The 26,646-nt window shown below is 33.8% G+C and overlaps 1 protein-coding gene across 1 annotated transcript in view; it reads right to left on the bottom strand.

Moving 5' to 3' along the window:
* The window catches only part of DNAJC1 (DnaJ (Hsp40) homolog, subfamily C, member 1), a 233,883-nt gene that overhangs the window by 141,118 nt on the left and 66,119 nt on the right, over window positions 1–26,646 (bottom strand). Inside the window, exons 2-6 of the mRNA XM_011991332.1 lie at window positions 18,238–18,339; window positions 17,704–17,750; window positions 9,969–10,134; window positions 8,995–9,092; window positions 7,938–8,031 (exon numbers count right to left, since the gene is read on the bottom strand). Coding sequence (XP_011846722.1) covers window positions 7,938–8,031; window positions 8,995–9,092; window positions 9,969–10,134; window positions 17,704–17,750; window positions 18,238–18,339 — 507 coding nt within the window. The remainder of the gene's footprint in view (window positions 1–7,937; window positions 8,032–8,994; window positions 9,093–9,968; window positions 10,135–17,703; window positions 17,751–18,237; window positions 18,340–26,646) is intronic.

The following is a 26,646-nucleotide window of genomic DNA, read 5'->3' as shown; positions in this document are numbered from 1 at the left end:
CATGTTTCCTTATGTAAACAAACCTGTAAATTCTGCACATGTACCCCGGAACAGAAAGGAAGGGGAAGGGGAACGGAAAGGGGAAGGGAAAGGGAAAGGGAAAGGGAAAGGAAAAAGAAAAAGGAAAAGGAAAGGAAAGGAAAGGAAAAGGGAGAGAAAGAGAGAGAAAAAGAGAAAGTGAGAGATAAAGAGACAAAGAAAGAGAGAAAGACGGGGAGAGAGAGAGAGAGGAAGAAAGAGAGAGAGAGAGAAAGGAAGGCAGGCAGGAAGGCAGGAAGGTAGGAAGGCGGGCAGGTGGGCAGGCATTGATTTACAGTGGTAGGAGCAGGGAAATACCTGTCCTGATGGGAGTAAGGAATATGGAAGTTATGAGGAAGGATACCTAGAAACAATATAGAGGATGCTCTATTTCTTTTTCATTTTGATAGCCCAAATCTTTTGTTTGAAGCTTAGAAATAACCTTCAATATAGGAAAACACCGTAAGTACATTTCTGAAAATCTGCCCACAAAATCAAATGCTCTATATTGTTTTGTTCTCCCACTGGCTTATACTATAATCTCAGAATTACATATAATATGTAATAAAACTATAATGAAAAATATAGAAAAACTTTAAAATTTTATATTTTGATGAGTCAAAATTTCTGTACAGAATTATAATAAGACTAAACCCACAAAAAGTAATAAAAACAAAACAGAAAACCAGAAGCTACTGTCTTCCTCTGACCTGAGACAGTAATATTCAAGGAGATGCAAAGCCTAAAAACTATTTTTTCCATTTGTTCCAAGAGATAGAAGAGACTGTAGAAGCCATTTATTCAGCCCTAACTCAATGTAAGAATCCTTCTACAACTTATGTCATACAGATGTTCCCAACTTGACTTAACGATGGTTTAACAGAACAATTTTTCCATTTTATGATGGTGAGATAGTGACATGCATTCAGTAGAAACCATACTTCCAGGGCCCATACAATCATTCTGTTTGTATTTTCTTTCAGTACAGTATTCAGTAAATTACATGGGACACTCAGCACTTTTTAAAAATAAAATAGGCTTTGTTTTAGATTATTTTATGCAACTGTAGGCCAAATGTAAGTGTTCTGAGCGTGTTTAAGGTAGGCTAGGCTAAGCTATGAGGTTCAGGAGGTTAGGTATATTTAATGTATTTGCAACTTATGGTATTTTCTCCTTATGATGGGCTTATCAGGATGCAATCGGTAAGTTGAGGAAAATTTGTAATTATAATCAGCCTGAACATTCTGACAGGGAGTTTAAGATTAGACAGCTTATACTATAAAGTTCTAGTTATCTACCTGGGGAGAAATTTATTCTTTTTTAGTTTTTATATTTCTTACATATTTTTTTCTTATATTTTAATATTTATTTTCAGCTGTTTTAAGTTTCATTTCTACCATTAACTAGTTGTGTCACTTTGGGGAAACTGTTTCACCAATCTGAGTCTTAAGTATTTCCATCTATAAAATATGGAATTGATGAGACTATATGTTGCTAACATCCTACCTAACATTTTATGGCTTTTTATCTTTTCTACATCTAGCAATAACCTACAAAACTCTATAGTCTGTCTTTGGATCTCTGAGTACTTGCGTAAGATGCAAGGATTTACTTTCAGAGGGTGGAAGTAAGGAATCTCTGTCTTATGTTGTAAGGTCATTCCAGTTTTCCTGTATCCCTTTGTCCTGCAGCAGTAGAGTTTCAGCTTATAAAAATTCAGATGAACTCTTCCATCTCTTTTCATTTGTTTATGCATTTCCTGTGTCAGGTTTGTGTGTGTGTGTGTCTGAAAAGTTTTAAAAAGTTTTAGAGTATTAAAAGCAAGCTGCCTCATCCCTTGGAAAATCTGTTGAACTCTAAGTAGAAGGGCAGGCGACTCAGCTTGAAACAAATGCCTCATAGCCTTTTAGAAACTTTTTTTCCTGCTAATTAGCTGTGAATGTTTTGTTTGTTTGGTTTCTGACAGAGTCCCAGCAAGCAGAAGCAAAGGAGCTAGAAAGGAAGGGCCCTAATTGTCAGGGAGGGTGACCTCCAGGCTTGTCCACAGTTGTAGTCTACACGGGAAAAGCAGCTTCTTGGGAGAGAGGATGCTTCCATTTACAGATAGTTTTATAAAGTATAGTACTCCTTTACTCTCAGGCAACCTTTTTTTTTTTTTTTTTTTAAGGTAAAAGCCAGAGCTGTACAGAGAAGATTCCTCTATTTTCTCAGCCACTGCTCCTAGGCAACCTATACATCCTGATGGGGGTGGGGATATGCATGCTGGAAACTTCCTATGACAATTTTTACTTGAATGGTGTTCTTGTTAGATCTGCTTGGTAATGAGAAAAGATAGGACTGGGACTTAAAAAGGTGACAAATTTACAACTTTAGGCAATGCACAACCAAATGAGTTTTGTATTTTATAAATTATGCTACCGAGAAACGTAATATATAGGTCAGAGAGAAACTTGAATGGTGAATTCCTAGAAAAATCAAACAAATTCTCAAGCAAATTAAGTTCTGACTGCTGAAGACCTGTTTGATCTCAGGAAATACAGGGAACTGTGTCTATGATTTAGACTGGTAATCACTTGGGATATGTGGCACTTCCTGATTTTATGAGAGAAACTGATGGTCTGAGCAATCTAAATTATTATGGGCAAAAATACATAAGGTTCTGATACAGTTGCAAAAATAAACTAAGTTATAACGGCTAAATTGAAAATATACACAGAGCACTGATTATATGTCATCAGCTACTTGCTATTTTCCATGTTACACAACATATGATCAATTTAAAAATACCAAAGACGGGCATTTTGGAGGTTAGAAAAACTTCCTGGGGTTACAAGCCAAATACAACCAACAAAGAAGACTGGTTTTTGTCAGATTCCAAGAGAATGTGTACTTCCTTCAAACCCACTGTAAGAGCAGAAACAGATTGGTAAGATGTCAAAGTGTCACGGGAGCTATACTTTAAATGTTATAATTAAATTCTTGCCTCAAAGAATTTAAGCCCTCTGTTGATATAGTCCAAGTTCCTTGTTATATACTAATTCATACCCATGTCTTCTGGGGATCACTCTACTTGCTTTGTTAGCTATCTCAACACACTTCCTCAAGCGCCCCCTGCTTCCATGTATGTAGTCATGCATTTTACTCCTCTCCAGTGTTCTCTCATCTCTCTAAACATACACACCAGCCTTCCATTCACTCATCAATTTAAAAACACTGTATTCTTTTCCTTTAATTTCTCAGTTGACTTTTACCTTTTCTGCCTATATAGATTAGATGGGGCATACATTTGACTAAATATGGTAACATCCATACATCTTGTCCTTGAATACTGACCTACTTGGGAAATGTTTAATATTAATTTAATATTATCAAATATTTAACATCCACTAAGTATAATAGCTTTTCACTCTTTGGCTTTGTTCTTCTATCAATTCTTATAATTTTCCCAATATCCTTCTCAGAGCAAAGGAAAGGAACAAAATCTAGCGCTCTGGAGGTTATAAGGACCTTCTCAAAAAGCAAGGGGAACTATCAAAGAGATACTTTTACCTCTACCTTGCCCAATCACAGAACCACTTCATATATTTTCTGCTGGTTTCACAGTCCTTATGTACTTTATTTCTACCATTCCTAACAATGTACACATATCTTTCACAGATGTGTGTGTAATCAAAGAAATACTTTGCTGTCTTATCAATTAACTTTATTCTGTCTAAATATTCTTTTTAGACTTGTCATATCAGACTTACCTGTTATAATATAAATTCCTAAATAGATATAGTCAGAATCTACAGACCTGGAATACAATCTGAGAACCTAGTAATGGGCTACATGATAGCCTCTTTTAAAAAAGGCTCTTGTAAAATGTTTTCCTCAGGATGCTTTTAGCCTTAACACAGTATGATTTTATGGGAAGTACTGCATCTACAAAATTATCTTTGTATACCACCTAGTATACAAAGTGGGCACTTAACTGTTAAGTGTCTATTCATCTTTCAATACTCAGTTCAAGTGGTTCCTCTTTTTAGTTTTTTTTGGTCATCCCAAATAGAGACAACCTTACTTCTTCGAATATCTATAGAAGTCACTGTTCATATTAAACATGTGAAGCATATATACCGTATTGTGGAATGGTTATTTAAACTCATGTGTTATAACTGCTACCTGACATTAAGGTCCTAGAGAAGGCATATTTATCTCTGTAGTCCCTAGTAGTGCCATGTTCTGATACACATTTAATATCTGTTTTTTGAACTGGCTGAATCGTCTTTCTAAACATCTGACCAAAAAACGCCTTACACATCAAATGTGGAAATAATTATTTGCATTTGTAATTTTGTTTGGGAGGAAATAGAAAATAATTTAGGTATACTAAGCAGGCAACAGGAGTTTTCTTAAGGCTCTTAGATGCTAAGTAATAAAAGCAAACCTGGGAACACAAGTGAGCCAGAAATGCCACTTTTCCCAATCCTACCAAACGACCTTATGTATGTGAAGTGCAGCAAAGGAATGGGTATTTAGAGGATGAATGGGAAGGAAAGAAATTAGACTGAAGAACTGTTGCTATGACAAGATTTGGGTACAGATTCTGTCAGTGTAAAGGTCACTTGCTGGAAGCCTCTGAATCTCCCACTTTTAGCTTGGACCCTGCTTCTTAACCAACAGCTATATACAGACATCAAATATTTGCAGCTCAGTTTTAATTAACTTTTCATAAAATGCAGGGAATTTACACCAAAAGTAAAACTCTCTTAACTTACATGTGCTTAACTAATTTACTGTATACTTACAAGAGCTGCTTGTGTTAACTCTTAAACCTCCTTGTTATTCTAATTACATGATTCAATTAATTACTATGTAAAAAAGGATGAGATATGAGTAAGGAGTAAGAACTGTTTCTCTGAAAAACCAAATTGAATGCTTTGGCAAGCTCAAAATAAGAGTTGTTAAAAATGCTGTTTTAATGTCCCACCTAGGGTACCCCCAACCTCCCCAAAAAAAGACTAGCATGGAGGTGCATGCCTATAGTCCCAGCTACTTGGACAGCTGAGGTGGGGGGATCACTTGAGCCCAGGAGTATGAGGCCAGCTGAGCAACATAGCAAGCTCCTGCCTCTAGAAAATAAAAATTAAATTAAATTAAAATGATGTTAACTAGATGTAAGAAAGCCAAATATGAAAGACTTGGAGGAAATCACAGATATCTACAAAGATTATACAATTACATTGTTTCACAAGACTCTAGTTTGACTCTTCTTTAAAGAAAGCAAGATTATCTGCATAGTTTACGCCAGGAAGAGTACAAGAAACTTCAATCAGTGCAAGAAACTTCAATCAGTGGACTCTTATTTAAAAATAAAACAATGGCCGGGCACCGTGGTTCACGCCTGTAATCCCAGCACTTTGGGAGGCCGAGGCGGGCGGATCATGTGGTCAGGATATCGAGACCATCCTGGCTAACATGGTGAAACTCCATCTCTACTAAAAATACAAAAAATTAGCCGGGCATGGTGGCGGGCACCTGTAGTCTCAACTTCTCAGGAGGCTGAGGCAGGAGAATTGCTTGAACCTGGGAGGCAGAGGTTGCAATGAGTTGAGATCGCACCACCGCACTCCAGCCTGGGTGACAGAGTGAGGCTCTGTCTCAAAAAAAAAAATAAAATAAAAATAAAAAACAATGGTTCTGTATCACAAAAGTGGTGCATAAAGTACACATTTTAAAACTTTAAGGTTGTACCTATCATTTTTTATTCTTAGAGTCTTAAGAGCATTCTTTTTTGATCACTGTTCCAATTACCAATCCAGATAACTTCAGGTGAAAAAGACTCATACTAAATTTCATAAATATCTTATTTAAGAAGATCTCAGGTTAATACAAAGGTCATAGCATACTACAAACAAAAAGCAGACAAAAATCTAATCCTGAGAGCAATTGATCAGTATTGTTTTGCTAATGTATTTCGTAAGCAATGTTTATCAATCTAAAGTACATTCACTATTATAATATGTATTTGAAAGAGTCTACTGCATGACATTATTTTGTTAGTGACCACTAGAAACACTAACCTAAGGTCCCCAAAGCAGAATAAAAATATCAAATATTTGCTTTAAAAAGGAAAATCATTTTACTTTTCTTCTTGAAATCCATTTATCAAGAAGAAATAATTAGAATAAAATTTAAAAATTAGATGTAAAAGGTCTTGAACCCTAATGCCTCGCATCCCAAAACTGAAAGGCAGCAGGTACCATCAAGTAAGTAAAAAACTTTAAAATTTAAACCGATCAGTTAAAAAAAGCAGAGTTTCTAAAGAAACTAAAAAGTTTCTGTAAAATTCCTCATTTTTGTATATTTTCTACAAATTTATGATGAGGCAAAACAATCAATCTGTTACATGAATTAACAGCTATCACAGGCAAGTATTTTAAAGTAAATTATAAATCTAAGCCATAATAATATGTTGGTTCTAGTCTGGTAAATTACCCTAGATGCTAAACAAGAAATATGTTAATTTTACCAAATAAACTTTATCTCAAATTAGATTAAAATTACAAAGAAGTTTTTAATATTGACATCTTATGTAACATTCTATTTATACTGCCTCATGAATATACTTTTAAATTCATCTATATTCTGGTTTGCCTGTTGCACAGATTCTAAAGTTGGCAAAAAATAATCAGACTTAAAAAAATAAGAAAATCTGCCCTAAAATTATTTTTCTGTCTCATTTTCTCGTAAACATACCAGTGTGATAAAGACTTTCCCTCTCATTAAGTCTTACAGACAGCATACAAGCATTGCAGAGTATTTTTTCAAGCAAACAATATAACACGCTAAGCAACTTAAAAACAAACCTTTCAAATTACCAAAATACTGTAAATTTTCTCTATTAACTGTAAACAAAATATAAGATTCTATAAGCAATAACTATTAAGATGAACTGATGGAAAAACTGGTAATTTCTCAAAGGATAGAAGTACACTAGTATTTTGGTTCATTTCTCCTTTAAATATAAAATTTTCATTATGAGAAAAATAAAGGAAAATGCAGAAGTTGTAGTCAGCTTCCTTAAACAATCAGGAAAAATAGCTCTACTATATAACTACAAAGTGGGTAGAACTGAATAGAATATTATCTGGTCCTCTAGATTATAAACACTTATTTTCTAAAATAAAACCTTTCTCTCCAAAAATTACAATCTCAACCTCAGAATCTGTACACCAAAAAATGTTTTATTGACTTTCAAATATTTACGTGTTGGGGATTTTCTAACCTGATGCAATAATCAAAATTAACAAAGCAATAATTTAATATGCTTTGACATACTAAATTAAAAAAAAAGAAACTGACATAAATATGATATATATACATTTTTTATTATTTAATCAAGACTAAATAGAAACAGAAACTGATTACCTGTATAAGACAAAATGTCCTCACTCTTCTTAAATTTGCAAATAAAATGGAAAGCAATATATATTTTGGCATAATTATACAGATGTTCATGTAAAGGTTGGTTTTTCTTTTTTTTTTTTAACACTCTGTACTTAAATGCTATTAAAATAATGAGTGGCAAGCTACTTGAATGCTGTTCCTTTTTACTGGTTATGCTTTTAATGATAACAGTAGATTAAATTTTTATTGCTTTTATCTCTGTACTAAAGATAGTATTTTTTTTTCTTTTTCTAGCATCTTGGGACTCTAAGGCAATCTAAAACCATTATGAAAGATAATTACAGAAACAGATATCTAAATAATCTTAGAATTGTCTAAATTAGGTTTAACTTACAAAAATCCTACTCAATCAACATTATACAGCATCCACTGCATATTGGCATTCAGAAAGCCAACATGGGCATAAATTATTTCATGAATGATTAAAAATAAAGGATCTAATGTTATATAAAAGAGGTACATTCTACCTGGATTAGGTGAGGTAATGCTTTTAGTGTAAGGCAAAACCAAATCCCCAGTTTGCATGGAAGCAAATCATGCCACTGTGGTTTCATCAGCAATCTAAAGGGAGGGAAAAAAAGAACACCATACAACAAATGAGGAATATACAGAGAAAGGTGGGAGACAAAATATTTTTATAAAGATCATGAACTCTTTTTTGAATGACTACTTCAACAAAAAAAAAAAAAGAAATTATTCATTGAAATATTTATAACTGACTTACGCTATCATGAAATACAGTAGTCACAACAAATGCAATATATATAGAGCATGTAAGAGAAACCAGGCTAAGATTTTGGGGAAGGAGGTTCCTAATCAAGTTACAAAGATAAACAAAAGCCCTCTTTCTAACCTGGGCTTTTCATCACTTTTGTACAATGAATTATTAAGCCTTATGATTACTTCAGCTATAAAAAAACTAACCATCATCAGAGTGTTCCCATGTGCTGACAACCAGATATGAAGACTGTAGCATAAACAAACCAATACATAAAAATTAATGTCATTTGCAGTTCACTGAAGCATTACTCACTGATGTCATCAGAATAGAAGACAGGCAGAATAGTCTCTGATCTCCATCCCTCATTGATCCCAGTTCATGCCCTGCTGTGTGAACTATTTAAACCCTTTATTCCTTTCTATGAATCAATAGAAGAAATGGTGGCATCTTTTTGAGTGTACTGCATATCACCGCCTCTCTACATACGGTCACTCCTGAGCTAAGTGATAGGTCCGTCTAATAGTACTTTGTTTCTAAAGTTCAGTATAAAAATTTCAAACTAGAAGAATTTGAGGGATTATTTAAATATATATTAACCTTTCATATAGGGGAAAAAAACCGGAAGAAATTTTGCTTAAGATTAGAATTTGTCTCATAAACAATGGCACCTTATTAGTCTTTTATAAGACTACCACAGATATAAATGAGAGCACATGTAAATAGACATACATATGAAGTTGAATCATATTAAAGATGTATTTTAAAACAGCTTCAAATCATGAAGTATTTTTATATACTCTCACCTTTCATTTTTTTCTGAAGCACCAAGTTTGGATACATCCACACTCTTGCTGCCAGTCTTTTTTTTCTTTTCTCTCTTTTTTCTACTTAGCAGTTCATCCTTAATGTGGAAAGAATTATGGTTACAGGTTATCATTAACATGTACACTTCAAATGTTATCTAGGCTCTTCTGTGAAGGGTAAACATTATAGAGGAACATTTATGCAAATGTATGTAGGGTCCAACATGATTAAGTAAAATCATCAATCTTTCACAATAACTGTTGCCATGGTATCCAGGCCTTAAACACACATGAAGTTCAGCACTGTCAGTCATGTGCATCTCCATAGCAATCAAAGTTTTCTAAGAAGAGAAAGCATTCAACTCACTTTTTCTCATTCATTCAACTTTAATAATGTCACTTCAAAAGGAATAAGTAAACAGATGCTAATTCATGAATACTGATAAATATGTTTGATTATCTTTGACATATAAATAAAAACTCACAGAAGAATAAACTATAGAGTAGCATATTAAACCAAGAAAAGTGTAATAATTTTTTAACCAATTGATCTTTGAAGTTAGAATATTATATTCATTTCCAATTTTATTTATTTACTTAAAACATTTTAAAAGTAAACATTCATTATATAAAGGCCTATGACACAAAAAAATCTAAAGTCAGTCTTACATTAAAAAATTTCTATTTGGAAGGTGATAATTAAAACATGGTTCTACCTTCTAATTCCCAGCTACGTATGTGGGCTTTCACAAAGTTTTATAATAAACTTAAGTGCCACATTTTTTAAAAGAAGAATATTTTCTTATTTCATGGGTTCTTCTTGACTTAGAAATATGTCAAACATTGAGTATAAAACTATTAGAATAAGAAGTATACACAGAGAAATAGAAATTTTCATCAGTTGAAAAATAAATGTCTGAAATTCCATATAAAATTAAGGAGGCTAGTTCATTTGATTTATTACTAATACTTACCAGTTGTTTTTCCAGGTAGATTGACCAAACTACAGCATAATGACCCACTGTGAGAATAATGAATAAGAGTAATGCCAGCTCAGCATTGCTCATTTTTCTCACCCGCCTGTAGTAGAATACAGGCTGTCGCCAATCTGGGAGTCCATTGATCAGAATATCATCATACCTACAGTACAAATATAACAGTTTTTCATGGGGAGTTTAAAATAAAAACAAAAAAATTATTTGTGCCTATATTACAAAGAGGAAAAAGAAAATAATTTATCCAAAATAGATAATGTTTACATACATTCCCAGCATTATAATGTCTAGTAAATTCAAAGCACTGTAGATAGCTCTAGTCACTGACACCCTTCAAAAAAGTGCCCAGTAATACACTGTGGATACTAGATCTCATATTTTTGCAGCACCCAAAGTTGTGACTCCTGGAGTGACATCTAAACTAAACGAGCTACATGTAGTCTACCTGTCTACTAGTCTATAGTAAAGACTCCACCGTTGAAGTCAGCAACAAAAAGAAGGATCTCAACAGGAGAAAGATCAAGATAAGAGCTGTTTGTTACCATGAATTACATATTAATTGAATCAAATTCTGAATAAATTTTCTAGTCAGTGCTTTTATTTCTACCCCTATACTATGGTGGCTCAATGCTGAAATATTTATACACATGATTTTATCAAAGCTTTTAAATGAGGTAAAAGCCTATAAAATTTAGTACCTTTTAATTTCGTATTGCTATATTCCTTTAGAAAATAAAAAACTCCCAAATTAGAAAGAGATGTGGAAACAACCAGTGTTTACGTTGGATTTCTCAACTGTTTATTTGTAAACATTTAAGTGGCAATTTCCTCATTTTTGGCTTTTGCTGGAAGAGAAGAACATTAACAAGTAAAAGCTTTCCTAGTCCTTTAAAAAGCTGATGCATTTCAAATCAGCTTTCTTGGTACTATCAGAATAAAAAAGTTACTTTAAAATAAATTTTCAACTGAATTTAAATTTACTTGTCAGACAACTATTGAACAAATATCTTTGAGGTTAAAAATAAGGAGTAACATTTATGATTGTAAAACTCAAAATGGTCACACACAAACACTGTGTTCAACACACACAACCTGTTAATCTTAATTGAACACAACTCATTAAATATTCTAATCACACTATTTCCAGAATTAAATCTTCACTGAAAGGCCTAATTTGGTGCAACACATTGACCAAAATATTTTAATTAAAAATATTCTGAGTTAGTTGCAGGCCTAATTACAGGAATAGAAATAGGGCCTATATTGTCAGGCAGGTCAGTAGAACTCAGTAGTAGGTTTTTCTCAAGTAAATTGACCGATCTAGGAATAATAGCGCAGCTGCTAAACTGCCAGTCTTGACATGTAAATCAATTTAAATGCAACAACTGCAGTAGCTACTTTGATAGTTATTAAATTGATACCTTGGAGATATGCTAAAAAAATAAAGCAGAGGATTTATTACAGGCAACTTCTTTTTTCAGTAGAAAAACATCAGATATAAATGCAAAATATATTTTATTAGCAAATCTAGAAAACCTTTTTGATCAACTTAGGTTATTAATAACAGTATCATCAAATTGGAATTACCAATTTTGAAAGGAAAGGTCATTAATTAGTACTAAACTCTTAAAAAGCAAATTGTGTAATATACAAGAGTCTACAAATTAATGTATGGTTTGGTAGTAGCTAGATCAGAAAAACCTGGTGTTATTCTTTTTCAATATTTATCGAAATGCTTGAATATTAACATCAAGATATAATAATATGACTTCATAAGAAACTATCATTCATGTTATCAAAAATTTATGTTTAAATCAATCTTATAAAAGCCGGCTCATTTTAAATGAGAAATGTATAGGTAAAAAGGTTTCAAGTGCTCTAACATAAGATTACAACATTCAAATGAAGTCCAATCAATCTTAAGTCCTGAATCTATTCTCAATCCATATTCTACTTCAGATTTCTTGAGGGGGGAAAAAAGGTGAATATAAAAATCATTATTTTTAGCAAACCTCTCCCATGAAATAATTTCAGGAAAAAAAGTATAGTTATTGATAAAGAACATCTAAGAAAATGGAGACAATTCCTTAATAGCACTCTTAAGTATTAAATTTGCTTTGGATATAACTGAACTATAGCAGAAGAGAAAACAGCTGAACTCATAGCTAAGAATTTCTTATCAAATATTTTATCACCATCATAACTGAAAGTGCTATGTGTCTGTTAATAGCTACTATTTTCTACCCTACGTATAAATTGTATTTAGTGCACACATTCAAGATAGCAAAACCTCATGCACTGAACACATTAAACAGAACTAGATATTTACTAGGCTATGTCTGTCACTCTAAATAACAGTCTCTAAGGATTAAGCTTTGAATCAATGCTCTATTGATTTTACTATCAATGAATATTATGGCTCACACAACTGGCCATTTTAAGGAAAGATAGCTTCCATTATAGTTCACTTTTTAGAATATATGCTGTTAAAAGATAAATTACTGCTTTCCTGATGAAACATTGAAAATAAATTTCTTAAAGTACACACAGACACTATTTTCATAAGTTATTTAAGAAGAAATACTGTGTTGACACATAAAATTTAAAACATCACTTTATTAGGCTTTTCTGTATTTAAACATATAACACTGTTAAAATGCTCTGTATTTGGGATTCATACAAACTGTTCTCAACTATTTGTTAAAGTCAGATTAAGAATGTACAAATGTATGTGTTGTAAGATATAAAGAAACAGATCTCTACGATAAAAAATATCACTAATGCTAAAGATCACAGGGAATTACAATGGAATTTTCTTGGAAATGAAAACATTAATCAATTCCACACATCCAACATATGGCCTAATGTGTGTTTATTTCACTTGATTTTCTTACAATATACATCATGAACATAAAATAATGGTTACATACTCATTAGTGAGTTTCATACTATAATCTGCAACTCATGAAACATATTTAAGCTAATACAAACACTGGAAAACAAATTTAAAATTTTTTTCAAGTTACCAGCAGAAAAATGCATGGAAATTTAAAACGTTACTATTTTTTGAAATATCAAATAGTAATTATGTAACTAAAATTAAAAATCTGTATATTATGAAAATGAATATTTAAATAATTCTAGCATGTGCCTAAATTACGAATTTTCTGTATTACAAAGCTGGAATTTTTAGTTTAAAACAATAATAACATAATTTCCATTTAGGTAACATTTTGAAACTTTGAATAAAAACTACTTGTACAAACATTATAAACAGAAAACATGTCTAAACTAATTGCTCTCATTCTTCTTTGAAAAAAAATATATATGCCAAAAATTGTGGTACACTGCACTTTATTTAGGAAAGGTGCTAAAATAAATTTTCTATTCTCAGACTTAACGTTTATTTTGATTCGAACACACCTGTAATCACATTTACAATAACTAGTTAATGAATTTATAAAAGTTTAACATATTAAGGCTGAATAACTATACTTTGCATTTGTAAATAAAACGTTATTTAGTAAACTAAAAACACATTCAACTTATATAAATATAGTAACATGAAACAGACAAAAAATTTTAAAGTTTCACAACTGGGTTAGCAAAAGAAGACTGGTTAAAAATTCATAATATATTTTAAACAAAAGTAGCTATGTTAATATTACTAAAGCGCAATCTAGTATATAAATGTAATGGCTGGTACTCAGTACTTTACCTCAACTAACATTCAGGGCACTCATAAAAATTTGTTGGAACATAGCTGGGCTACTGTTACCCAAAATAAGTTAGCTAAAGAGTTTAGAGAAGGCTGCTAAGCTAGGCTTTCTTACAATAACCACGAAAACCTGTTATAGGCATGCTTTAGTAATGACAGTGATTGGGTCTCAGAAATGCATAATTAGGCAAACCGTTAGGCAAGTTCCTCGTTGTGTGAACATCATGGTGTACTTACATTAACCTATGTGGTACAGTTTCTACACATGTAGGCTACATGGTAGCCTATTGCTTCTAGGTTACAAACCTGTATAGCATGCTGCTGTACTGAATACTGTAGGCAACTATAACACAATGGTAAGTATTTGTATATCTAAACTCAGAAAAGGTACAGTAAAAATACCATATTATAATCTTATGCGACAAACATTGGGTTTTTTTGTTGCTGTGGTTGTTGTTTTAGAGATGAGGTCTCACTCTCTCGCCCAGGGTGGAGTACAATGGCACGATCATGGCTCACTGCAGCCTTGCAATCCTCCCATCTCAGCCTCCCAAGTAGCTCAAGCAATCCTCCCATCTCAGCCACCCAAGTAGTTGGGACTACAGGCATGCAACACCACACCCTGCTAATTTTTTTATTTTTTGTAGAGATAGGGTCTAGCTATGTTGCCAGGGCTGGTCTCAAACTCCTGGGCTCAAGCCATCCTCCCACCTCAGCCTCCCAAAGTGTTGGGATAACAGGTGTGAGCCACTGCGCTCGGCTAGCATTGTATATGTGGTCCCTCATTGAGTGAAATGTCATTATGCAGTACATAAGTGTGTTTTCAAGCTGTAGTCTATGTTCTTGGGGGAGAAAAAGGCTTAAACGTTTATTCACAATTGCACTCCTAGGAATCTAACCAAAAGAAATGAAAACATATGTCTATCTGAAGTTTATGTGAATGTTCACAGAAGCCTTGTTCATCATAGCCCCAAACTGGAAACAACCCACATGTCCATCAACTAGTGAACAGATAAACATAAGTGGTATATCCATACGATGGAATACTGTTCAGCAATAGAAAAGAACGAACTACTGGTATATGCTACAATATGGATGAATCTCAAAAACCTTATGTTAATAGAAGCCACATACAAAAAACTACATATTGCATGATTCCATTTATACGAAATGTCCAGAAAGGACAAATTTATAAATACACTAAATAGAACGGTAATTGCCTGGAGCTGCAGATCAGGGTGAAGAATTACTGCAAATGGGCTAAAGCTTTTTTGAAATGATGTAAATGTTCTAAAACTGGACTGTGGTGATGGTTTGCAGAAGCCTGTAAATTTACTAAAAAGCATTTAACTGTATACTTAAAACAGGTGACTTTTACTGTATGCAAATTATACCCAAATAAGGACGTTAAAAAAAAAATCAAACAAAGCGGACTTTTTCTTTTTCCTCTTTTTTTCTTTTGAGACAGGGTCTTGCTCTGCGGCCCAGGCTGAGCGCAGTGGCGCAATTAGAGCTCTCTGCAACTTCTGCCTCTGGGGTTCAAGCAATCCTCCCACCTCAGCCTCCTGAGTAGCTGGGACTACAGGCATGTGCCACCATGCCAGGCTAACTTTTGTATTTTTTGCAGAGACGAGGTTTCGTCATGTTGCCTAGGCTGGTTTCGAACTCCTGAATTCAAGGGATCTGCCCTTCTCAGCCTCCCAAAGAGATAAGATTACAGATGTGAGCCACTGTACCCAGTCAGCGTTTCCTTTTTTCTTTTTCTACAAAAAGTTATTTGGTTTGTTAATTTATCAATTTCACTGCTATTCTCTTTTCCAGCAAAATTCAAATAATGCATCTGATTTCAGAGAAAACACAATTATATAAAAGGGAAATAAATAGGAAACATGTCTGACAATTTCCCAAATTACCAATTCCTGGAAGGTTACACATTTGAAAGTATTATTTAATGAATATTTATAGTAAATAATAGTGATACCAAAAAGTATTTTTTTATATCAATATGTAGATAATCTTCTTTTGAAGATAATGCTGACTGTGCTCTTCTTTTTTTTCCCTAAAGGAATTATAAACATTAAGTAATTGTCTGCAGAGATGTCTGTCTCCTATGTTTAAATACTCACAGGTCACCTGGCCTCAGGCACAAGCTTTAGAGAAGTGATTCTTAGCTTGATTAGTTAAGACTTTTGCCTCAAGGAAAACCAGCTACCAAAGAGTTACTTGTGCCTCAAGGGGTATAAATACTACAGCTGTTTGTGTAACTGTCACATTCATTTTTTTCTATCAACTCTCTAAAATAAATGAGAGAACTAATCCTAAAGAGATGATGTTATTTATTAATAGATGATTCCATGTTAATGAAGAAACAATTTATATATAAGAAGTGATTTGTTTTGAAAAGATAGAAATAATTTTGGTAACTGAAAGAAATTACAAAGTTTACTGACTTAAAATAACAACAAACAAAAAGAAAACACCTCAAGCCAAAGATATTAGAAGACTAAATAAAGCTACCTTTACAGACACATTCTTAAATGTGTGAAACAAAACTAGGGCTCACAGAGAAACTAACTAGAAAATATGCGCAGAATGACCAAAACTTCTTTCAATACACTTCTTGGACTCTTTCAACACTATGGATTATCTCAAACCAGAGGAATGTCTGCTATGGTATCTGGACCAATGCCAGCCCTTGTTATAAAGCGAAGAACACTTTAAGAGAAGATCTTGAATCCTTGTGCTTTGCAATCTGACAAGCAGAGGTATTCAAATTAAATGGTTAAGATGAGAATCAAGAATGGTAGCTAACATTTTAGGATACAGACTAATTCCAGATAATACATTTGAGGAAAGATTCAGAATGTAACAGCATAATTTACAGAGTTGTCTAAAGATGTATTACCCCCCTATTTAAGGATACAGATATTTAAGTTGGCTTTTGCCTAAATCTCAAATACCTAGGTGTTGTTTTGCTTTGTTTTTTAAAGGTACTCTTGTACTGTAGAACAACATTTTCAAATTTTGGATTGTGGTCCACTAGTGTCTCATGAAATCAGTTTAGTGAACTACAACCAACATTTTAAAAAAATAAATAAATAAAAAACATCAAAAGACTAGTCTAGCCTAGAATAGAAAATGATGTGTTTAACTTGCAATAAGAAGTATTTTGTGAAACTATTGTTTTAGTTGTGTATGTGCATATGTGTTGTCGTATGACTTAAAAAACTTAGAAGGTTGCTGAAATGATGTCTACATTCCATACATTCTGTAGGAGTAGAGGAAAGGGGCCTCTGTGTAATCTCCTCTTAAGTCACTGGCATTATAAACTACTACATAAATATATTGCCACTCTTCTGAAAGGGGCACAGAGAAGTCTTAGCGTGAGGGACTGCCTCCACTCTGAAGTTTAACCCTCAATGCAGAATCGCCGGAGCAGAGTAAAGGAAGGGAAGGAGGCAAAAGAAATAGACATAAGAAGCGAAGTTTTCTTCCACCCCTATCTTCTACAGGCTTACAGAAGCTTATATAATTGGGTTATTTTGAGAGTGAGGAAATATCAAGAAAGAGTACTAACTTGACTATCACTACGGTCTAATTCAAACATTTAAGGAATAGTGGGGGAAAAAGCACCAAGCACCAGGCACAGATAGGAGCTATTACTGACATATGGGAAAGAATGGACATTTATTTGAATTCAAGCAGTATTTGCATTTCCCAGGGCATAAACACTCACGTTAAAAGTCGTATTAAGGAAGCCAGGACTCGCTAACATTATGACTTACAATCCTGAAGCTTGTAAGTATTGAATCAATCTAGTGAATACTTTCAATAAAGTTAACTCTGCTTCAAACACACATTTTTAAAACACTGCATTTCTTGGAAGAAACAAAAATAAAATACTAACATAACAAAATGTTTAAGGAGACTTAATTCTTTATAAACTGTTGCATGAAATGATAACATCTGAATTCAAAAGCAGAAATGAACACTCACCTCTGCCTTCGTTCATCATCCTTTAAAACTTCATAAATGGCCACCAACTAAAATAAAAGCATTACTTTAAAATAAAAATACTCTCAACTATAAGAAATCACGTAGGAGGGTGAAGGCACTACAATACACATGCAGAAAATCCTATGTGCCCATATATACAATAAACAGATGAAATCTCAATTATAAGTAACACTTTACGTTTTGGTAGTACCTTAAGAGGTTAAAAATGCTTGATATCAAAATAAACCTTTGTGACAGTTACAAAAGTAATACTTATCTTAAAATGTGCATTTTAAAAACAAAAGCTGTAATTTAGACAAGAAAATTATGACAATTATGACCCTCCAAGAATTTAGAGATGCTAATACAAAATGGTAAAAATGTATTTTGTAAAAACTTGAAAACATATACACTATATTTTAAACTACTACCTCATTTACAAATGAAAATATTCCATATATAAGTGAATATTTCTACCATCAACATACTAATACATTTGTCACAAAAATATATATAATAGCATATTTCACTTACTTGTCTAAACTGAGTTTCTGCATTTTCATCTTTATTCTTGTCTGGATGTAAAGTTAGTGAAAGCTTACGATATGCTTTTCTGATGTCTGCAGATGATGCATCCTGGAGGTGGTAGGGGGAGGGGAAAATACAAAGCAAACTTTGTCAGAAAAAGAAATTCCCAGAACCTTGTTAAGATCTGAGAAGACAGCCAACCAAGTGCAGGACCCCAGGCAATGTAATTTGAGCAATCAGTCTAACAACCAGGCTATGCAACTAGCCTGACCCACATGACTGAACAATTATTCAATCTAATTTGGCTCTCCTCTTAACTTTTCATTACCATACAGTCATTTAAAGAAGACAGTATTTGGCGAAACTTTTCAAACACTTGCCTTCCTAAAATTAACCAATAAATCTTTTTCAGCAATTAGGAGATCAAAAAGAAACAAATTAAAAATTAATACATCTGTGTGCCTTCAAAGAAACTCTTCATTTATTGGCAAATGTTAAAGCCAATTTCTGAATCCCAGGCTAACTGTATGGTTTCTCTATTGTTATTTATATTGAGTTTATCATCTTAGCAGCAACTTACGGAATCTCACTTTCACATGTCAAAAAGCATGCCTATCTGAAGAGAGTTAAATTCGCATTTATCAAAAATTATTATCATTAGAAAGAGTTAAATATACTATACTTATTTACTCAGTACTTTAAAGGGTATTTTCAATGTTGGCCAGCCTCCTCAGTCTGGTTCATAAAAATAAATTTGCCCAATATTTATGTATTACTAGTATAGTTTAAATATATTTAAAAGGTTACCATGGTTCAGTACTTAGATTAAGTGGATATTAAAATTACATTTTATATAATCCTGTGTGTACAGGTAAAATCAGACAACATCATTTCTACATGGCCAGTATAAAATGCATAATAATAACAAAGAATACACTGTCAAGTAGGTTTTAAAACTTTCCTTGAGACAGTCTGATTCTATCACCCAGGCTGGAGTACACTGGCACAATCTCAGCTCACTGCAACCTCCACTTTCTGGGTCCAAGAGATTCTTGTGCCTCAGTCTCCAGAGTAGCTGGAATAATAGGCATGCGCCACCACACCCAGCTAATTTTTGTATTTTTAGTAGGGACAGGATTTCCCCATGTTGGCCAGGCTGGTCTCGAATTCCTGACCTCAAGTGATCCAACCACCTCGGCCTCCCAAAGTGCTAGCTAGGATTACAGGTGTGAGCCACCGTGCCTGGCTGGAGTTTAAAACTTGATCTGTATTAAACTTAAAGTATATTCAAATAACATACTCGTATTGGGAAAAATGAGAGTAAACTTGCTTATTAAATGTCTCTCATTTGATAGCGGACTGTCATTCCAAAAACTACTAAGAAGTTCAAATGATGAAAACACCAAACCAAACCAACACAAAAAAATCTATATACCTGGGACTAAATATTATCAATAGTTTTTAAACAGAGTTGGAGAGAGACAAAGTGAAGCTACAATTAGTCTGTCAGGCTTGTCTTTACAAACCATTATTTTTATTATCAGTTTTCTGGGGCTTGTTGCTCCAGACTAGTATGTTACCCGGGGTGTGAGTATTTTTGTGACTTGTGGAAGGCTGCGGAGCTATAAAAATTAGTAAAGTACTGCAGGTAACATGGTTGTAATTTTCATTCTAATTTCCTTAATAAAATTGACATGTTCCCTACATAGACTACAGATAACGTGGTAGAAACAAATGATTATTTAATGAAAATTTATGATGAATCCTTTTGTTGAGCAAAGACATCAAGTGTCAACTGAATAACCAATCTCTAATTGGGATTTTAATCTTAGATTTTTTAAAAATTGGGACTATATCATAAATTATTCAACAAGTATATTTCATACAAAATAATAGCTATGTATTTTCTTCTATTACAAAATTAATACATGCTCACTATGGAACATTTCTTACTTAAAAATAAAAACAACTAATAGTAACCTAAGGCATTTCCCTGCTTCCAGTCTTGCCATTCTGATCCCCAATCCTCCATTTTTCTGCCACCATATGTACCCCAAATGTAAATGTGGTCAGACAGCTCTCCTACTCTAAATCCTTGAGCAGCTACCAGATGCCTTTGTCACCTATGTTTTCCAATTTTTTTAGCCTTATCTCCCACCCTCTTGGCTCATCCTCCTGGTCCCCCAGATTATTACATCTTAGGATACAGTTCACCAACCTCATGTTGTTTTTCACTCAGCTACAGATACAGACAGCTCTCTTCTAAGGAACAGGGCTCTGTTCTTTATACACAAATATTGCCTGACTATTTTCGTCTTGAGAATCTATCCAGTAGAGTTATTTCACCAATAAATTCTACCTCAAGTAGATACAGGTGAAAAACATGAAGATTTTCTTATCTACAAAGACATGCTCTAGATAAGCTGTACTTCAAACTAGCTTATGTATTCATTTAATATTAGGTATTCAATGAATTCAAACTCAGAAAATATTGCTTTAGAATCAGATCTCTTTATGTTGGCTGTTTAGCTTCAGATTTGGGCTAACTTCCCAATGAGACAGAGTTTTGGGAAGGTAGTGAGAACAACTGTTACATTCTTGACCTGATAAACTATACGGAACATGTCCACATAACTACAATGTGAATATGTTCCACTGGAGCTTTAAAGGTAAAGACCGTGGTATGTATTGGCTTGTCTAATACATTTGACATCACATTTCTATTAGAGACCTGAATGTTAGAACATTCATCTCCCATATTCACTGGATTAGATGTTTTATCTCTCTAGCTTGGAGAGAAAATTTTTTGATAGCACGTGAGTGAAATGGCTATCTTTAACTCAGATCTACTGGATTCATCTGTTAGAATTCTCTTCCTTCTAAATGTGCAACCTAACCATTCATGGTTGGCAAGCTAAACATGAATTATTAACAGTCAGGTGACCTCTATGAAGAAGAAACGTATCTTAACTTTTGAAAAACAAAACAAAACAAAACACTCTGAGGCTGGGTGTGGTGGCTCACGCCTGTAATCCTAACACTTTGGAAGGCTGAGGCAGGCAGATCACTTGAGCCCAAGTGTCTGAGACCAGCCTGAGCAACATGGAAAAACTCCATCAGTGCAAAAAAAGTTTTTAAATTAGTTGGGTGTGGTGGCATGCGCCTGTAATTCCAGCTACTTGGGAGGCTGAGGTGGGCGTGTTACTTGAGCCCAGGAAGTTGAGGCTGCAGTGAGCCATGACTGCACCACTGCACTCCAGCCTGGGTGACACAGTGAAACCCTGTCTCCAAAACAACAACAACAACAAAACCTGAAAATAATGTAAGCTTATCAAAATGGAAACAATGCAATGGCATGTCAGCAAAAAACAGCATGTTAGGGAACTCCAAGTTCGTCCCTCCACAGAAACAGTGAAAATAACCTGACAAAAACTGTCAGAATCAACTGTATTTGATCTCTGAAAACCTGTCAAAATTTACAGCAATTAGGCAAGCACTTAAGAAAAAGATGATTCTCACTAAGGGTCTTAACGATGCCAACCTAAGGCCTTGGTTAGGTTCCTGGTGCCAGAGGGATCAGAGTTTACCTTGTTCTCAAAGATCTGTGGTTGTTTTGTTTTAACCTCTCTGTTGGCTTAAACTGTGTAAAGGGCTTGCTTTTATTTTGCCACACTCAGAGCTCTGCCAGGGCAGATAGGCCATCTGTCGTAAACATTTAAAGGCAACTTTATTTATTTGTTTTTTATTTTTTGTAGAAATCGGGTTTTGCCATGTTGCCCAGGCTGGTCTCAAACTCCTGAGCTCAAGTAATCCACCTGCCTTGGCCTCCCAAAGTGCTGGGATTAGAGGCAAGAGCCACCGTGCCTGGCCTACAGGCAAATGTATTAGCCAGTGCTGAATGGGGTAAGGGGTAGCAATTGAGGCAAACAATGGATATAATAAATTGTTTCTATAAATATAGAAAAAAGCTTGAAAGGATACAAAAATATTTTTATAGAGCTACATATATGTTTGTGTTTTAAGCTAAGCATTATTACAAAAGAGTCAAAAAGATAAAAAATTAAAAAGTTCATCAAGTAGAAATGTTATATAGTAAGCTACGGTTAATTATCAAAAAGCTTGGGGATGTGAGGTGGATCTGGCTGCGACATCTGTCACCCCACTGATCGCCAGGGTTGATTTGGCTGATCTGGCTGGGTAGGCGGGTGTCCCCTTCTTCCCTCACCACTCCATGTGCGTCCCTCCTGAAGCTGCATGCTCAGTCCAAAAGGACAACCATCTCTGATAGAGGAGGACCAGTCTTCAGTCAAGGGTATATAAGTAGCTGCGCTCCCCTGCTAGAATCTCCAAACAAGCTCTCAAAAAGCTTGGGCACACAGACTGAAAAGTGACATGTTCCTTGTGAAAAGTGACATGACATCTAGTCCTACGTATTCCTTGGAAACTAGATGGCCATGTGTGTGCCCAGGACAGAGCACATGCTCAGAAACACTTGAGAAGGCCCTAAGTTCTCGCTTCTGGCTGATCTTCAGGCTCTGCACAAGCAGAAACTGAAGATAAGAAAGATGTAAACTGCCCAACTAAGTATTGAAGGCATGGCCCCAAGATATACATAGTCTACTGGCAAACACTGGAAATATATATATATATATAAAATTTATTTATTTATATTTATATAGTCATACACCACATAACAATGTTCCCATCAACAATGAATCACATATATGATGGTGGTCCCATAAGAATACAATACAATGGAGCTAAAAAATTCCTATCTTCTAGTGACATGTTACCCTTCCTAATGTCACAGTGCGATGTATTACTCATGTGTTTATGGGGAGGCTGGTGTAAACAAGCCTACTGTGCTGCCAGTTGTATAAAAGTATAGTATGTACAACTGTGTATTGTACATAATATTTGATGATAATAAACGACTATGTTACGGGGTTATGTATTTACTATACTATTACGGTTATTTCAGAGGGCAATTTTAAAAAAAATATGTAGAAGAAATAAAGTGTAAAACAGTTTCAAGCAGGTCCTTCAGGAGGTATTCCAGAAGGGGCACTGTTATAAAAGATGACAGTTCCAAGCATGTTACTGACCCTGAAGACCTTCCAATTAAATGACATGTGATATTAATGATCATGACCCTGTGTAGACCTAAGCTCATGTGTATTTGTGTCTTGATTTTTAACAAGAAAGCTTAAAAAGTAAAAAAAATCAAATAATTTTAAATATAGAAAAAAGCTTATAAGGATACAAAAATTTTTTATACAGGTATATATGAGTTTGTGTTTTAAGCTAAGTGTTATTACAAAAGAGTCAAAAAGCTAAGTTTATAAAGTAGTAATGTTACATAATAAGGTATGGTTAATTTATCATTGAAGAGATCACATATTTTTAATAAATTTAGTGTAGTCTAAGTGTACAGTGTTTATACGATGTACAGTAATGTCCTAGGCCTTCACATTCACTTACCACTTACTCAGTGACCCACCCAGAGCAACTTCCACTCCTGCAAGATATAGTCATAGTGAATATCCTATACACGTACATTTTTTACCTATTATACTGTATTTTTACTATGTTTAAATATGTTTAGATACACAAATACTTTTGTGTTACAACTGCCTACAGTGTTCAGTACAGTAACACGCTATACAGGTTTGTAGCCTAGGAGCAATAGGCTATACCATATAGCCTAGGTTTGCAGTAGGCTATACCATCTGGATTTGTATAAATACACTGCGATATTCACACAAAGACAAAATTGCCAAGTGATGCATTTCTCAGAATGCATCCTTGTCATTAAGTGATGCATGACTATATATTTCTGGCTCCAACTATTAAGAAAATAACTGCCAAATCATTAGTTGACCAGAGATTCTAAGCTAACTGAACAGAAATTCTAGTGGCCACACACAGCACAGAATAAAAACTTTACAAAAGTGTCTACAAAAGTCACTAGACAAACACCACCAACTACAATAAGCAGCAACAAAAACCTCTAAGAAAGTAGAAAATATCACTGCCACATTATATATCTAAAATGTCTAATACTCAATAAAAAATTATGAGGCATGTAAAGAAACAAGAAAGTATGATCCTCACACAGAGGAAAAAAATAAATAAGAAATTGTACCTGAGGAAGTCCATATATTGCATTTACTAGGCAAAGACTCTAAATCAATTATTTTAAATATGCTTAAAGAGTATGTACAAAGAACTAAAGGAATGTATGAGAATAATGTCTCACATAATTGAGAATATCAACAAAAATAAACTTTAAAAAAACAAAATAGAAATTCTGGACTAGCAAAATACAATAATTGAAATGAAAATTTTACTAGTTGGGGCTCAACAGCAGGCTTGAGTAGGCAGAAGAAAGAATCAATGAACACTTAGATCAACAGAGATTACCTGATCTGGGGAGCAGAAAGAAAAAAAATGAATAAAATGAACAAAGCCTAAGAGACCTGTGGAACACTATTAAAAGTACCAACAAACACATAAGGGACCTCCAAGAGGGGAGAAGACAGAGAAAAGGAGACAGAAAACATATTTGAAGAAAAAATGACATCTAACTTCAAAAACTGATAAAAGACATACACCTATGTATCTAAGAATCTCAACAAACCCGAAGTAGGAGAAAACTAAAGAGATCCATACCTAGAAACATCATAATCAAACTGTTAAAAGAAAGAGTCCCAAAAGCAGCAACAGAAGCAACTTATCATGTATAAGGGATCCCCAATAATGTTAACAGCTAATTTCTCATCAGAGATTATAGAAGCTAGACGGTAGTAAAGTAACAGGAAAAAAAAAATCTATCAACCAAGAAGTCTATATCCAACAAAACTATCCCTCAAAAACAAAAGAAATTATGATATCCCAGTTAAAAAAACTGGAATTCATTGCTAGTAGATATGCTTTATAAGAAATGCTATAAGGAGTCCTTCAAGCTGAAAGAAAAAAAAAAAGTAATTCAAATCAGCACAAAGAAATAAAAAACACTGATAAAGATAATGCTGTGGTCTGAATGTTTGCATCCCTCCAAAACTCATGTGTTGAAATCTAATACTCCATGTGATGGCATTAAGAGGTGGGGCCTCTAAGAAGTGATTAGGTCAAATGGGATTAGTGCCCTTGTAAAAGATGTCCCATAGACCTGTGCCTTTTTTGGCCTTCTGCCCTGGGAGGACACACAGAAGGGACTATCTAAGAGGAACGGGCCCTCACCAGACAGTGAATATGTTGGTATCTTGATCTTGGACTTCCCAGCCTTTAGAACTGTGAGCAACAAATTTCTGTTGTTTATAAATTACCCAGCATAAAGCATACTGTTATAGTAGCACAGACTAAAACAGGTAACTACATAGATAAATATAAAAGTCATTATTAATGCATTTTGGTTAGTAACTTCAATTTTACTCTATATGATTTAAAAGACAGTTACATAAAGCAGTAACTACAAATATGTCATAAACAATATAAATCTATGTCTATGGCAGACATTATATACATAAAAATGTAATCTGTGACAATAAACAACATAAGGAATAGGGAATAGTGCTTGTTATACAAGCAACATTTTTTATTTTCTTTTTTCAAATTAATTTTTAATTTTTCCTTTCTGCATCTAACATTCTAACAAAAATTTTTACACGATTGACACTAAATTGGTATTAATCCAAACTGGATTGCTATAAATTAAGATGTTAATTGTAATTCCCATGGCAAAAACTAAGAATATAAAGATCTACAGTAAAAGAAATGAAAAGTGAATAAAATAGCTTTATTTTATTTATTTATTTTCTAGGAAAAAAAACTGAATACAAAAAAAGGCAGTAATGGAGGAACTGGAGAACAAAGAAGACATATAATATATAGAAAACAAATAGCAAAATAGCAAAAATAAGTCGCTCCTTGTCTGTAATTACCTTAAAATTAAATGAGTTAAATTCTCCAATTAAAATGCAGATATTGGCAGAATGAATTCAAAACAAACATGACTCATCACAGCAAGTCCTCACTTACGGTCATTGATAAGGTTCTTAGATACTGCAACTTTAAGTAAAATGACATACAATGAAAACAATTTTTTTCTTCATGCTATAATGAAACAACATTGAAGGAAATGATGCTATTTAAAGACTTACTGCAAGTGGCAGTTTCTAAGACTCTACTGATGATGGCAAGAGAGGATTTACTGTACATGGTGTCTATAAGAGACTCACTTTAGAACCAAAATACAAATAGGTCAAAAGTGAATGGATGAAAAAAGATATTCCTTGCAAACAGTAATTAAAAGAGAGCTGGGTGGCTATACCAATATTAGGAAAATCAATTTTAACACAAAAATTGTTACAAAAGACAAAGGACATTATTTAATGACAAAAAGGTCAATCCATC

The sequence above is a fragment of the Mandrillus leucophaeus genome, unplaced genomic scaffold (assembly GCF_000951045.1).
Source record: "Mandrillus leucophaeus isolate KB7577 unplaced genomic scaffold, Mleu.le_1.0 Scaffold394, whole genome shotgun sequence".
Taxonomy (NCBI): Eukaryota; Metazoa; Chordata; class Mammalia; order Primates; family Cercopithecidae; genus Mandrillus; species Mandrillus leucophaeus.
Note: the sequence above shows the minus strand (reverse complement) of the source record. Positions and strands in the feature narration are given on the sequence as shown.